Source organism: Oculina patagonica, chromosome 3 (genome assembly GCF_052425735.1).
Source record: "Oculina patagonica isolate OP01 chromosome 3, crgOcupat, whole genome shotgun sequence".
Classification (NCBI taxonomy): Eukaryota; Metazoa; Cnidaria; class Anthozoa; order Scleractinia; family Oculinidae; genus Oculina; species Oculina patagonica.
Window position 1 is genome coordinate 15,097,605 of NC_135760.1, and position 15,325 is coordinate 15,112,929.

The 15,325-nt window shown below is 40.8% G+C and overlaps 1 protein-coding gene across 2 annotated transcripts; it reads right to left on the minus strand.

Moving 5' to 3' along the window:
- Positions 1 to 870: 870 nt before the first annotated feature.
- Positions 871 to 14,708, minus strand: LOC144646871 (uncharacterized). 2 transcript variants are annotated; one of them, XM_078506572.1, is made up of 12 exons: positions 14,086 to 14,706; positions 13,229 to 13,324; positions 11,845 to 12,057; positions 10,347 to 10,619; positions 9,430 to 9,483; positions 8,072 to 8,347; positions 7,847 to 7,965; positions 7,210 to 7,367; positions 6,333 to 6,466; positions 5,291 to 5,350; positions 3,223 to 3,318; positions 871 to 1,784 (listed from the first exon to the last, which is right to left on the minus strand). In XM_078506572.1, exons 1-12 carry the CDS (start codon positions 14,150 to 14,152, stop codon positions 1,429 to 1,431), a joined length of 1,902 nt encoding a protein of 633 aa, XP_078362698.1. In that variant the 5' UTR covers positions 14,153 to 14,706; the 3' UTR covers positions 871 to 1,428. The 2 variants fall into 2 exon arrangements, with proteins under 2 accessions (XP_078362698.1, XP_078362699.1); XM_078506573.1 differs by lacking the exon at positions 3,223 to 3,318 and having other exon boundaries at positions 14,086 to 14,708.
- Between the last annotated feature and the right edge of the window lie 617 nt (positions 14,709 to 15,325).

A 15,325-nucleotide genomic window follows, 5' to 3' on the forward strand; every position in this document is an offset into this window, starting at 1 on the left:
ATGTTATTTATTCCCTTTTCACCTCTTCTATGTTCTTTTTGTTGGCCTTTTAGCGGCTAGGTTTCAGCCAGAATATATTTTTAATGCCAATATACAAATTAAAAGGGGTGAAGTTTGGTTTGGGTTGCGTGGGTCATTATAGTCCCGGGGGAGGGGGGTACTCCGGCTTGTAAATCGGACGGGGATGATCGAATGAAGGCAAAACTCAGGACCTAAAAAAACCTCTAAGTTATCCGACATTACCCAGAAAAATCACTGGACCAAAAATAACCCCCCAAAAAATCCCTTGACAAATAACTCCCAAAATTGCCAGGATGGGCAATAATATAACGCAAAGAAAACCATAAAAAATTGAACGCTGTGCGGGCGGCGGAGCATTTTTCCGGGGGGGGGGGGGGGCCCCCCTTGTGTTTGTTTATTCATCATAACATAAATACGCCAAGGCACTTAAGTTGTTTTTAATACCCAAAAAATCCCCTATATTAATCAAGTCACCCAAAAAAATACTTGCCAAATTTTCCAACCCAAAAAAATCCCGGAATCGAAAACTTCAAACCCAAAAAAATCCTTCCTGTCCCCGTCATTTACAAGCCGGAGTAACCCCCCCCCCCCCCCTGGGATTATAGTCATGTACTCAGCCATGATGACAGGGGTTCTTCCCGGGCTCGTGTGCTTTCTCACACGATTCCCTCTCGCTCCAGACCAATGACTTACAGAATCCAAATCAAACTTCGTAAGGTAAACTGGTGAGGAGAGCATAACAAGTATGCATAATAAAGAAAGTCATAAACCAGAGAAAGTGATGATGTATTACAAACTCTCAAAGATATCAGGCAGTCGAAAGGGAGTGTTAATAGCAAGTATAGGACGTAAAATATTTGCAGCGTTTATTTATTCCATATAAATTTTACTTATCCGGCTACAAAAAATTAAATCTCTTTTTACGCACACTTTTTTCCCTCTGTTACATTAACCTCCGCTTTTGAAACGTGAAATGAAACTCACGAACGAAATAAGATGAAAGGGAACGCTCTTTTTTCACGTTGTCGTTTGAACCCCTTTTCCTTCTAGTCACCTTTTGTGCCCGTCAGGCCGCAGTTTATAGATTCCTTGCGATTAAAGGTGAAGGAGTCGACAGTGATGGCGAACGGGGGTTTGCGTAGGAAGAGGGGAGGGGAGGGAGGGGGTAGTGGCTACGGGTTATTTTTGGACCTCGTTTCCCTACTGCTATTAAACACAAATGTACCATCGGTTTTCCTAAATCATCGGTGACGTGTTAAGGGTTTTATTTACACGTGGCCGTCGAATCTGCGTCTTCTATTCAAACGTCGAGCGAAATAATCACTACAATCCTGTAATCTTCCGGAAATTGATCCAGTTGCTCTACTCAAAATCTCGATCAAGTGTTCCACAGCGAGTGATTCTCAACTAGCTACTCTTTTCCTCGTTCCCAGTCTTCTCGATATCGTTGATCAAGCTCGCGATCTCATGAGCTAAGTTCCTGGTTTTGCTAACTTCTGTCGCGCCTTTGTCGGGCTTCAAAATCATCTCCCTTCGGCGTACAGGCCCGAACGGAAGATTCAGGGGGATCCCCTCCATCATGGCGATTTGCTGAAGATTGCGTGACTCCGACAATAAGCGGCCTGCTTCCTGCATGATTCTCGATCGGCGCATGGCATGTGCCTCTTCGATCTGCGCCCGTTTGGCTGCCAGCACTTGATGGTTGGCCTCGGAAAACACCCTGCGTGCTTTACCTTGCTCTTCTGTGCTCATATTGTCATAACCTGTGCAGAGAGAATAATAAAATAACCAATTAAAATTGTATCCTTGTAAAGACAATGACGGTGAGCGGGGTGGGGCGGGGGAATCGCTTACAATTCATCTGGCCCCTCCGAAGTCAAGGCTTGAACATCATTTTTACCTTTAAAGGAAGAATGTCACGGGGATTCGCAGATTTTTGGTTTAAACTCTTCTGAAGTGGTAAGCAACTTAACCCATGAAGAACATTATCTTTGAACATTTTACTGAAGTTATAACCTTTATTTGGGGATAGAAGTCAAACTTCGGCTATAAATTATATCGACTTTTTGAAGGCGCGCGGAAACAACTTGAAAACGTTGGCTACGTTTTCAAATTGCAATCCATTTCCATTCAAGCCATCCGCAGCCAAACGCGCTTTTAAACAGTTTTATTGCTCTAAAATAGCAATTGTTAATAAGAATGGACCATTATTTTTAAGTTTCCTAAGACACAAATATAAATTTGGGCTTTTCAAAAATCTCTTAAAATCCGTGACATAGTTCCTTTAACCTTTACAGACAGACTCGAGAGGGAATGCGAAAATAACTCGATGAAAGAAATACCAATGGTAGTCGATCGACGAAATCTTGTGCCGGATAATTGCACGAACTATCGAGTATCGATGTTCGTCAGAGAAGTCGATAAGTAACATTATCTACCTCTATGCTTCATACTGACGTAACAACTGTCGGAGTATTCGCAAGTGTCCGGCAAAATTTTTGATTGGAGACTGAATAAGAAAATGTTCAAGTGCTTCTACCAAGTTGTGCCACAACATGGATACCAGGACACGGAATAAGCTTGCTTCTCTGGGGGGAGCGTGGCCTAGTGGATACCGCGCTAGACTTCTAATCCGAATGTATCGGGTTCAAATCCTGCTCCCTGCCGCTAAGCTGGATGGATTCGTGTTCGGTGCTCCCGAATTCAATTTCTACACACTTTGTAAAAAACCAAGCAGGGATTCTTAAATATGTTATGTTTCATACACACGGCCCCCACAAGATTCTAAACACAACTGGTGTATAAATAAAGGTTTACTTTACTTAACTTTACATTTCTTTACTTTACTTTACTTTTAGTTTAGTTTAGTTTAGTAAAGTTTACTTTACTTTGATTAACTTTACTTTATTATTTTTTATATTTTACTATGCTCTACTCTGCTCTACTCTACTTGGATCTTCTTTACTTTTACTTGATTTTTTTCGTGTGACCGTTCTACGGACAGACAAGAAGCAAAATATAACGGGCATTTTATCGGATCTACCGTAAAACACTCTTCTCGGCCATGCACATGCAGTACTGTTTTAGGCGAAACCTCGCAGACGTTACCACCGAATCCTGGAATTCTTGTTGTTTAATAAGAAAATAGCGTAAACACTCTGAAAGTTGTGACGTCAGCTTGTCGCTCTCCGCGAAACAAACCTTTGACAAGTGGCCCACAATCGCACTGAGGACAAGATCCGGGAACCTTAACAATCCTACACAGGGAGGGACACTCTGGTAAAATGTCTGGACACGCTGCAACATGACAGTAAATGTAAGGGTAACGTAACATACAACTGCGCAAGCTCTCCGGCTGTAGAACAACCCTCAGCCAGTCAATAGAGACCTTTAAGTCGGAGGACGAGAACGAGATTGAGTACGAGTACGACTTTTTAAACCTAGTGCTTATGCTTTCGATTATCACATTTCACACCAATCTCGCACCAATAGTGTCCGTTTTAACTGGTCAGCAACAGGGAGGAGTGATCGAGGGATCTGGAAACGTAACTGGATTGAAATTCGAAAGGCGTACTCACTCTGGAAACGTAACTAGATTGAAATTCGAAAGGCGTACTCGCTCTGGAAACGTAATTAGATTGAAATTCGAAAGTCGTACTCGCTCTGGAAACGTAACTGGATTTAAATTCGAAAGGCGTACTCGCTCTGGAAACGTAATTAGATTGAAATTCGAAAGGCGTACTCGCTCTGGAAACGTAACTGGATTGAAATTCGAAAGGCGTACTCGCTCTGGAAACGTAACTAGATTGAAATTCGAAAGGCGTACTCGCTCTGGAAACGTAACTGGATTGAAATTCGAAAGGCGCACTCGTACTCGCACTTCGATCTGAGGGTCACAAATGCACGAAGAACAAGATTTTTTCTCAAGTGGCTGTGCCTTAATTTTTATTTGGTGTTTGGATATCTAATATACTTAACTAAATTTAAAAGGAGCTACGTCACGGCGGCGCCATCTTGAAAACATAAACTAAAAGTTTTCAAGTTTGTTGTTCGTAATTTGCCTCACTATTCTTTTATTTTAACCATCCTTGTTCACTTTGGGGTTATATTTATACTTTTAGTGTTTCACTACTTTAGTAAACTATTATTTTGAGTTAATTCAGCGAGTACATTACAAAGAAATTACTTAATATATTGTAACGTACCTCCTTTATACAGCTCGCTATGTCCCAGCCATCCAAATTTACGCTTTAGAGAGCGATCGTGAACTTGGAATATGGTTATGCATTTCTTTTTAGACGAAGGTTGTTAACGTACTGATTTTATTTCCATTTCCGTTCAAATTGTTATTATTTATTTCAGTTATCAGTAATCACAGGTAACAGTTACAGTGACAGTTAGTTATTAGTAATAGTTGATATTGTAAAGCGCTAATGGATACGGCGCTCGATATAAATTATAACAATATTGTCATCATTATCATTATTCATTATGAACCTAATCAAACGGCTTCAGTGAAAAAAAGGCACATTAAATGAACCTCCATAGGAAAACACGTCTTATCGAAAAGGCGTTTTTGGGGGGGTTTGAGGCCCCCAAAACACCGGGTTTGAGAGGGTTTCAAACCCTTCGCAAGCCCTTTTCAAACCGTTTGCAAACCCTTTGCAAACCCTTGCAAATCCTTTTCAAACCCTTTGCAAACTCTTTGCAAACCCTTTTCAAAACCTTTTACAAACCCTCTGCAAACCTCGTTTGCGTTGGTTTGAAACCTGGTTTGGCCCAAATTAAAATGCTCGATTAGCCGTGTTTTCCTATGGAGGGCAAATAAAAGTAATAATTATTATTACTTTTATTTGCGCCACAGTATTTTTGGGGTCAGTATTATATCTTCTTGCAATAAAGTAAACGCATCATTGGAGCAGAACTGGCTTGGTTTATCACTTGTTCATTATTCTTCAGTCAACTCGTAAATTTGTTTAATTTCCATCAAAAGAAAAAAATTCGCATCCGTCGTAGCTCTGCTATTACATTAATCTTACTACTAGCAAATAATAGGTTAAAAAGAGTGCACGTTATATGTTGCTTGTTGTCTGTTGTATTTATTTTAGTAAGAATAGCAAATTTCAATAAAAGGGGTCAAAAGCATAAACTGTAACGCAGAGAACATGGTGTATAAAGTCTTGTATAGCTACTAAGTATTTAGTCGAGGAGTGATCATAAAGTGAGGGCGGTGTATCCGCGGCATTTTCCAGTTATTCAGGCGTCTTACCGCTCTTGTTTTGTGAAGAATCTTTATTAGGCTTTGATTCATCTGAACTCCTTGTTCGGTCTGTTGAAGTGGAGACAAAGAAAACTATAAAACTTGAAAAAACTTGTTTGATTAAATTTGAATAGCTTTCAAGAAATCGTTGTGTCACCCACAAATGACCACTGCTCACCATTAGAGTTCTCAGTAGCTCAGTGGTTAGAGCGTCCGACTAGTGTACGGAAGGTCGTGGGTTCGAGTCCCATCTGTGAACTCAGAATTTTTTCTGAGTTCTTTCTCTCCACACATCAATCCATTATTATTATTTCAAGAAATGTTTGGGAGATGCGGTGGTCTAGTGGTTAACGCTGGACTCCGGATCCAGCGGTCTGGGATCGAGCCCCGGACGGGGCCACGGTGTTGAGACACTTTACTCTCATAGTGCCTCTCTCCACCCAGGTGTATCAATAATGGGTACTGGCGAATTTAATACTGGGGGAGTAACCGTGCGATAGACTACCATCCCATCCAGTGGGAGTAAAAAACTCCTAGTCGCTTCATGCTACGGAAACCGGGATAAGCTACGGCCTGATGGACCACTAGGCTCGAACGCAGACTTTTGTCAATAAATGATTGAGTTTCGACTGAATGACCGACCGACAACCGACTGACTCACTGACTGCCAGACAGACAGATTGATTGATTGACTGATTAATTCCATAAGTTTAAAAAACTTCTTTACGTGAAAGCCGTATTGAAACAGAAGTAATCACACTAAAAATACGTTCAAATAGTAAAATCTAGTCAACATGTTTGCTTGCCTACTGGCAATATAGCTTTATATTCGGACGCTTTTATGTCAATAGGTAATGAATTCCACAGCGTTCCTCCTTTATATGAGAAAGACCCTTTATAATATTCTGTTTTAGGAAAGTGTCCAGTACAACATTATATTCCGTATTTCATTTCTTAGCTTAGACTAAACTAAGACAGACAGACAGACAGACAGACAGACTTAGATGGCGATTAAACATGCAATAAAATTCTCTTTTGCCTCAATACTCACGTCGTTTGCAGATATATCCGAGTGGCTTATAGCAGTTGTCATCATCCCATCTTCCCCAGTCATACCGCTGGTACATTATACCGCACTGTTCGTCTTTTCCGTCATAGTGTTGGCCTTCCTTCCAATTCTGGTATCTACGAAACAGAAAAGGAGCATGTGTCGTGTGGTTTATGACAAAGGCAAGCAACGCGTGCAGAAAAACGTGCCAACTTCAGCCAAAAATAGAAGAAAAATTACTTATGTCAGCTAACACGACATCCGCTAGACGGACTGACTGATTTTTCATTGTTAAGCTACAGCTTAGCAAGACAGGATTTTGTTTCTCGCAGTAACGACTCAAGAAATTTTGTTTGTCCTTTCTGGAAAAGCAGGACCAAGCTGGAAACTTTGCTATGAACTAGTCCCTTGTTTCTGACTATAATAAACTCAGTTTTCAGTACAAGTAAAGGTGACTGTAGCAAATCATTAGCATGCAATCACTTTTAAATGCCATTATCATTTAATGCGACAACATCATTTGATGTGATGTGATGCCATGTCATATTAGTGTCTACTCATCTTCTCTAAGCTCTAAGGAGTAGATAAGGGAACGAAGTGTTGTTTCTTTTTTTCTTTTTCCCCGCTTCGTCTTTCGATCTAGGTTTCCACCTTCAATAGCCATGGCTGCGGGGCTCACTATTGAATTGGCAGTACGTTTTAAGATTTGACCTCAATCTCGTACAAGTAGCTTTTGGTTAGTCCTAAAGACTACGCTCTTACTCTGGGAGCGCGGTAATCTCGTATGCAAGCGATCTGGGTACGAGATGGGGAGCGAGACTTGGCCCAGAGCTAGCCCATGCGTGTTTCATGACACCTGTTAAATAAATGCCGTATTTACCTGTATCGTGACCCGTCAATCCAGGACCACATTCGGACTTGCTCCTTGTATGACATACCAATCCACAGTTTATTCACATCAGATGATTTGCGCAGTTGTTTGGTGATGAAGTCATTTTCATCATGCGTGTGAACACTGAGCAGTTCCGCGTTGCAGAGCTTAAAAAAAAATAAAACAGTATCGATCAAAGTTCTCGTGCAGATCTCAGTCAGGGAAAAACTATCATTTATTTTGTTGGAATACTGTCTTCAAAATTGACTAAGTCCAGGGTTTTCGGCAGCCGGACTAAAGTAATAAGTAACATGGCGTACATCGGAAGCCTTCACTACTGATAGGGCGGTCGACAAGTTTAGGTGGCATTACATCTCTTATGGTCCGACAATGAAAATGAATGAAAATCTTTGAGTGCCTCTAGGAAGACTTCACAACAAGAATCGAATATTTAGGTTAAAAGTTAGACTCAACCTACAAAACAGACTACTCTGAACTTTCCCATTCGTTGTGTCTGTCATAGTTGGGGGGGGGGGGGGGAAAACTCCTCAAATACTTCGAATAATTCATTAATTTACCAGTGGCGCCCAAAACATGAACGGGAGGGGAGGGGAAGAGAAAGTCTTGATACTGGACTTTTATTTACCTTGCAGGCTCTAACAGAGTCAAACCAACTCTTTGTATCATCTGTTGATATCTGATACTCAAACTTGTTATCTTCTCCCGCCATTGGGACAAAATTGTCGCATTTAGCATAAATTGTATCTAAAAAAGATCAGGAAAACAAACAATTAATAAACATATAGTAATTAAACGGCAAACAACAAATATCTCAACCCCAGCCACCCACCCACCCATCCCTTCCGTTTACCTCCTCGACTGATCTTCACTCTAGCGACATCACCTGCGTCGTCGGGCCTTAGAGCCAGCGTAAACTCGCCGTTTAATTTAAGCGGCTCATCATTCTTCACATCTACTGCCCTGAGGACGATCCTCTTGTACTCGTCCCCAGGCTCAAGGCGCGCGTACTCCACTTGAGATTCATCCACGCCCAGTGTGGTGGCCGGGAGGATCTGGTCCGGGGTGACCCTGACTTGGCCTCCGGCATGGTTCAACAGCTTCACGTAGAACCATCTGTTTCCAGGTCCTGTGGAATGAACATTAGATATTAGAAAAGGACTACACACTGATTATGATGAACTGGGTAGTTTGTGTCCTTGAATTTTGGGGTTCAGTTCAAGCTAGCCCCAGTCGACCTTGTATTCAGAGACTGTTTCTTAGAAATAAAATCTATCTGAAGTGCGTTCTCTGGACACATCAATAAGTGCGATGAACTTTACCATTTTGAAAAGAAAACATACCAGAAGTAAAGCGGTGCGAACATGTTACCGAAATTAAGTGTCTGTAGGAGAATCAATCGGACGTCAAAAACTGACCGTAAACTTTTTTCTCAAATACTGGCAAAAGCTACTTAATGGATTTGAAGGATTCATGTTTTGAGTTTTTTTACACGCCTGTTGTAAGAACCAGTCAATATCTGCTGAAAATGCACAGCGAGACAATCTGACTTAACGGTTTGAATACAATGGGATCAGTGTAACGTACAAAGTATCAAACGTTTACAAACAGATTCCATAGGATTTTTAAAAACAAATAGAAAAAATTAGGAAAGGCGACGGACTACTAATAACCTTCTGAATCTCCTTACCTCTTTACTCGTTATAACCACTTAAAAAGTTTAGCGGAGTTTTACACATATACATAATACATTTACAAGTATACTATTAGAGCAGTTTTCAATTGAGTGTCGTAAAAACAAAACCAAAAGAAATCACTCAGACCAATCAAAAAGAACACGGACAATCCACTGAACCAATAAAAACTCTTAGCACGTAGCCGGTGCGAAGCGCGGGAAAACGTGCGCGTGGGAGTCACGATTGGGTTTGGTTTCACTTCTGATTGAACGAGAAAGTGGCGCTAGTTTTTTAAACCAATCACTAAGCGTAGTGATGCAAAACCAAAGTTAACGCGGATACTTTCGACACTCAAGTGAAAACCGCTCTTATTACATGATATATTCACCAGTATTAACTTTAAGAGGGTATACATTGTGTTCAGTTAGACAAGCGTTCAGTTTACCGTATGTTACTTTTATCCGTCCGTTCAGTGCAGTTTTTTCCGTGTGTCTTTTAGGTTGACATTTTAGTAATAAAAACATGAAGCACTTGCCTAAACTCTTGACAATGTGGCCGTGTCTCGCATGCAGGATACCACTCCTTGAGTCTACAGTTGACGAGAATACACGCACAGCGGAATCAACACAAAACATTCTAAATCATATTATCAAACTACTGTAGAACCCCTCATTATGGACACCTCAATAATACGAAGACCTCCCTATTACGGACATTTCATCTGCTCCCAGAGAAGAGATACATAAAATTTCTACCTCTATAATACGAACACTCAGCTCTGCCCTTTAGTGTCCGTCAGAGGTTCGACTTTATCCACACAAATCTGTAATACATATCGCGAGTCTAAACTTTTTTTTTGTCCGTGACAAAGAATGAAGAAAAAGCGCTTTTCTTCATGTTAGGTAGCAAGCTGTCTGCCAAAAATTTTTAAAATAGCCTGCGTAGCTGGGGCAACTCCTTCCAATTCCCTCGCGGTTCCGTCTCTCTGCCGTTCGCCAAACAAAGCACTCGCTCTCGATGAAACAAAGCACTCGCTCTCGGTCGGGAATCCCGTCAGCTACGCAGGCTAATAATTTAATAAACTTGTATTGAATAAAATACGAGTAGTGCCTCTTTAAGAATACCTTTAGAGGGAGAAGAGAAGCTAAATAAGGCCAAAGGATAATTTATCTGAAACATTGACAATTGACACATTCAAAAACGGATAAGCGCGTTAATTAATGATTGATAATGACTACAAAATTTCGAGCAGCAAGGTCTTTCTTCGAGACTCAAGACTGTGTACAAGACATTCTAGGACTTATCGTGATTATACGAAGAAAAACACCCCGTAACAAACCCACGAACAAAAGGAGACTCCACGTAAGTAAGAAACTGAGCTCTAGGTAAGAGATTGAGTGAAAGAATAGAACCCAGGGATTGCGCGCGGCTTTGTCATAGCTCATCACTCACCTTCGCGTGACACGTACGCCTCTTGTGTGTCGTCATAAGTGGTTGGCGTGACAATAAACTTCCTGTCTCCGTTCAGAATCAGCGGTTTGTCCGTGTACTCATCAACTGCTTTAAGAGTGATCGTAGCCTTTCGATCAGTTTCGTTCAAGAGCTGATGGTAGACGAAGATTTCGCCGCTGCTTAGCACAGCGCTGGGTAGAATCTTGTCGGGCCTTATCTTGACTCGAGTGCCAACCTGGTTTACAACTTTTACATTCACCCACTTCTTTACCTCTGTAATAAATAAAAGAATGCGGTGCATTTTAAGCGAGCTGAGCTTGTACAGCTTCTCTCAACCTAGTCTATAGACTCTCAGCTCCCTTCCCGCGGACGAGCGCGAAGTACATGCAGGGGACTGAAAACGAGTCGCGTCACTCGATGACGGCATAATATTTCGCGCCAAATTGCGAGTGGGGCTTTTCTCCTTTTACATACCCAATAAGCAAAGACTCAGTGACCAACCATTTACCGGTAAGGGTGCTAATTTCCCAGCTCTAAATTTGTACCATTTTACTCCATATGCTTTTTGTTTTAGTTTCCCTGCCAGAAACCGTACCCTGATGCCTTCTATATTCGCGAAGATCAAAACTTGCGCAATGTTGAACTGTCTGTAGCATCTCTAACGTCATGGAGGAAGCAATTTTGAGGTCAGCCTATAACTGCAAGATTTTGCCGTTTAGAAACAAAGTTCTATATATTACTTTTATATGACACATTTTCTTTCAGTGGATACAATTTTAAAAAGTTTCTTAGTCAATATAGCCTGCGTTGCAGACGAACTTAACCCCGATTAAGACTTAACTGGGGTCTAGTTCGTCTTCAACGCAGGCTAAGTCAATAGAGACCTTTGCCACACCAACACGACGGCCTGTTCACCATTTTCCTGGAGTCATTGATTTGAGTAACTTTAATATGAATATCTCTTATTTGTTATAATTGCTCTAAGTTCTATTCTCAGTCATAGATGCGTAGTAAAAAAGGCAAAACAGAGATAAAGTGGCGTCAAACAAAGAAGCGAAAGTGCACAGAATAGTCTGGACAAGACTGCGTGCGCTCCGTCCTCACAACAAGGTCGCATTTTGCAAGCTTCATGTCGCGATCATACTGTGACGACGTCTCGTTTTTCGCAAGTCTTTTATTGCTTAGAAAAACCTTTCTAAGGTTAGAGCGGTTTTCACTTGAGTGTCGAAAGTAAACTGCGTTTCCTTTGGTTTTGCATTACTACGCTTAATGATTAGCTTAAAAATCTCGCGCCACTTTCTCAGCCAATCAGGAGTAAAAAAAAAAAATCGTGACTCGCTCGCGCACGTTTTCCCGCGCTTCGTGCCAGCTACATGTATTTGCTTCGAGTTTTGATTGGTTTACTGGATTGTCTGTGTCCTTTTTGATTGGCCAGAGTAATGACTTTGGTTTTGGTTTTACTACGCTCAATTGAAAACTGCTCTATTGGCTCACTTACTTGTCTTGTGATCATGGTGACGCTGATGGTGATGATGTTTATGATGACGATGACGCTTACTGCGCGCGTCTTTCACAAACACCTTACTCACGGGGCCTGGGGCGAAGTCGCGCCTCGCTAGTTCGCCAGTTGTCGTGTCAGCGGAATCTTGCTGCTTCATGTTATCCAGATACTTCTTGTATACACCTCTGAAGTTCTTTGAATGTATGAGACCTTAAAAAACGTAAATATCGAACAAGAAGTAAGACGTAAGGAAGACGTTAGTATCGGAGCGTTTTCTGTTTGTGTGGAAATAAAGTTGTTATCATTATTATAAAAACCGGTAAGAATTAGTTCCGTCAAATGAAACAGTACATTTTTTGAACAAACATTATGACAGGGACGAGTATGTACCATTTGAAAACTTTCCAGTGAAAGGACCGTTCCATTGCATTTCCCACCGGAACAGCCGCGTATTTCATCAAGGAGCATGGTAATAGTGCGAAAAAGAAAAATGGTGTGATATTACGAGCATTCCGTTGAAAACGAGAACAGAGGAATACTTCTACATTTTTCCGTAATTTTCCAGTGGAAAGAACCGTTCCATTTTTCACCAGAATGGGAAGCACTCTCGAATAAGTACAAATATAATAATAATAACAACAACAACAATAATAATAATAATAATAATAATAATAATAATAATAATAATAATAATAATAATAATAATAACATAATTATATAAAATATATATTGCTCATTTTTTTGAAAATGGAACAAATTCATATTAATTATATTAAAGCTTTTTGAATTATACACCTAAAATCGCCACGGTTCATTTGTTCCAACAAACTATTACTTGTACATAACTTGTTTGGCGGTTTTTGTAGCTAAAATAATGGTTTAGTAGCTTCAAAATCCCATTTGGGGGCAAATATAAAATACGCGCTGTCGTTTAAAACAGGTGGGTCTTCATGAAGCTGGTGGTATACAGCTGGTAAGGCGCTTAACCCCAGTATGAAGCTTCTGATTCTTTAGCAAAAGATGGCAAAATCTCAGCCACCTACTTCAACAAACAAACTTTCTGACAACCATGCAATGGCCGAGGTGTTAGACTTCGGGTTCGAGCCCTGACCGGGCCATTTAGTTGTTTTCTTGGGCAAGACACTCCTCTCGCACTGCCTCTCTCTAGATCTCACCACGTAGTATACATGTCAGTTAATACCGGCAAACTGACTAGCATGCCATCCAGGGAAAGCTACCAGAAAGTAGCAATTTACAGCAGAAAAGCAGAAAAGCCCGTCAAAAACACGAACCCTGCCACTGCGCCACCGCAGTTCCACATGTCGTGTTATCATTAGCATTATTTATACTCGTTATAAACAAACAAACAAACAGGACTCACCTAAGATGCGGTCAAACCACGGTCCAGGTGAGGCAGCGGTGGAACGTCCATTTGAAACGTTATCCGTAGAGCTGTCTGGGGCTTCGTCATCTTGTTCTGTGGTAAGAAAATAAAAATAATCTTTGTAGAAATCCTTTCATCCATAATTCAACCTACTGGCATGGTGCTTTTACCAGCAGCGGGGAATCTCAGAAAAAGACACAATTAAAAGGTACCTTCATTCGATACGATGTTAGTTTAAGGACGGATCAAAAGTTAAGCCGTGAAATCAGAAAGATAAGCGTTCCAGAGGCAATGTAATATGGCCTTGATTGCCCACGTAATGAAGATACTGTACAAGTAAAATTTATAGAATTGAGAGTTAATTAACCAATTAAAACCTGTGTTCTCCGGTCCCTAGTGGCTTCTGAAAAACTCGAAACATAATTTTTGGTAAATGTTAAAAACAATTGACGGTTTAGAATAAAATTGAAATTAAAGAGCGAGGGGCGAAACAAAAACAGGTTTCCCAACATTTTACAGGTGACTATTTTAAAGACATCACAAAGGCGACCATGCAAGAGAAAGGCCAAAACATAACTGTTTGAACATTTGTGTTTCTAGACAATAAAATCAAAATACAATCAATAGACAGAAGGTACGGTATAAAAGTAATAATCAGCTTGAAGAAATTGGGGAAAAATTTATGAAATGGTGTCGGGAGAAATTATAAAAAGGTTTATATTTTCGCTCTGGTTAGCGAGCCGTGTTAATAAGAGCCACCCATTTCTTATGGCTTTCAAGTCCGCCTTTAAAGGGGTTTCCAAAACAGATCAGCGTGATATTAAATTAGAATTCAAACAAAATAAAGGATTTACCTGCAAGCGCCGAGACGATTAACACAAATCCTAACACACAACCAAGAACGTGTTTTTCAATCTTCATGGTTCACAACGCGCTCTGGCAGTAAGTGCGTCGGACAAAATCGACCTCTTATGAAAAAAGCCGAAAATTTCACCACTTGAGATTTGCAAATATTACATCAGAAGGAAAGGGCGTATCGAGGTCAGCCCACCAGCGTCGAAAATCGACTGCTTCTTGAAATTACTTGACTGGCTTGTCAGAGCACCACCAATGAAGGCCGCTTTTCTTCTTGTTTCGTTCCCCGCTTGACAGGGCGTTTTTGAAGAGCAGGTAGACGCGTTGCAAACTGTTCTATAATAAGATCGTAAGTGGATTGTTATTTGTTTCAAGTGGAACACTCAAGAGGCATGGCACCGCTGATAGAAGCTTCGATCATCCACTGCGTCAAACGTTTGATCACAGCGCTTTTTTAGGCGTTCTCGTCTCAAAATCAAGCGAAAGAAAGTTGCTGAACACAGGTCTTTCAGGTCATAGAGCACGTAATAGTTACGAGACACGCCCCAGGGTCACAAGAAAGAGTGTAGCAGGTCGAGCTAACGGAGTGCTTTGTTCCAGAACACAATGTCTCTTTTCGAATAACTGATCAAAAACAGTATCGAACGACAAATCAGTAGTACGAGAGATTGATCAAAATGATTTGACAGTTTTCAGTTCAAGTCTGACAGTTTTCAGGTTTTATTTTTATGTGATATGACACCAACATGTTCACCAGAACTCGAACTCATGTCTGGTGAAGTGAAAATCGCAACTGAATAAAAGCTTAGTTGAATTAAATGTCAAGACAATGTAAACATTTTTGGGGGGGGGGGGGTTTTTTGGGGGGGGGGGGGGGGGGGGGTATTCCTAATAGCAATTAAAGTTGGTACTGGCCACAATAAAAGTGCTGTAATATTTCCTTCCACTAACACCATGGCTTACTCGAAAAAAGAGTGGCGAGACAATTACCTTCAATTTCATTAACACTTTCATTTAAACCCACGAAACTAATTTATTTTCAGGGTCATGTCACGACAAAGGAGACGAAATTGAGAGTTATGCAAAACAAATAGCAGGCTACTTGATTTTAGTGCCATGTTTTGTTGGCCTTTTAAAGAATGAGTGCTTGTAAACCAGTGCAAAAATAAAATGGATTCGCTTCGTATTTTGATTCGGAGCGTGGTTCCACTTGAGCTAGTTAGATTTTTAGCTCAGGCC

Bases quoted from the DNA above. Each gene is read 5' to 3' on its own strand.
- LOC144646871 (XM_078506572.1), bottom strand. From the start codon at position 14,152: ATGAAGATTGAAAAACACGTTCTTGGTTGTGTGTTAGGATTTGTGTTA. The intron at 13,325-14,085 runs GTAAATCCTTTA...TTCTTACCACAG, and splicing joins AATCGTCTCGGCGCTTGCAG to AACAAGATGACGAAGCCCCA. The intron at 12,058-13,228 runs GTGAGTCCTGTT...ACGTTTTTTAAG, and splicing joins GTGGTTTGACCGCATCTTAG to GTCTCATACATTCAAAGAAC.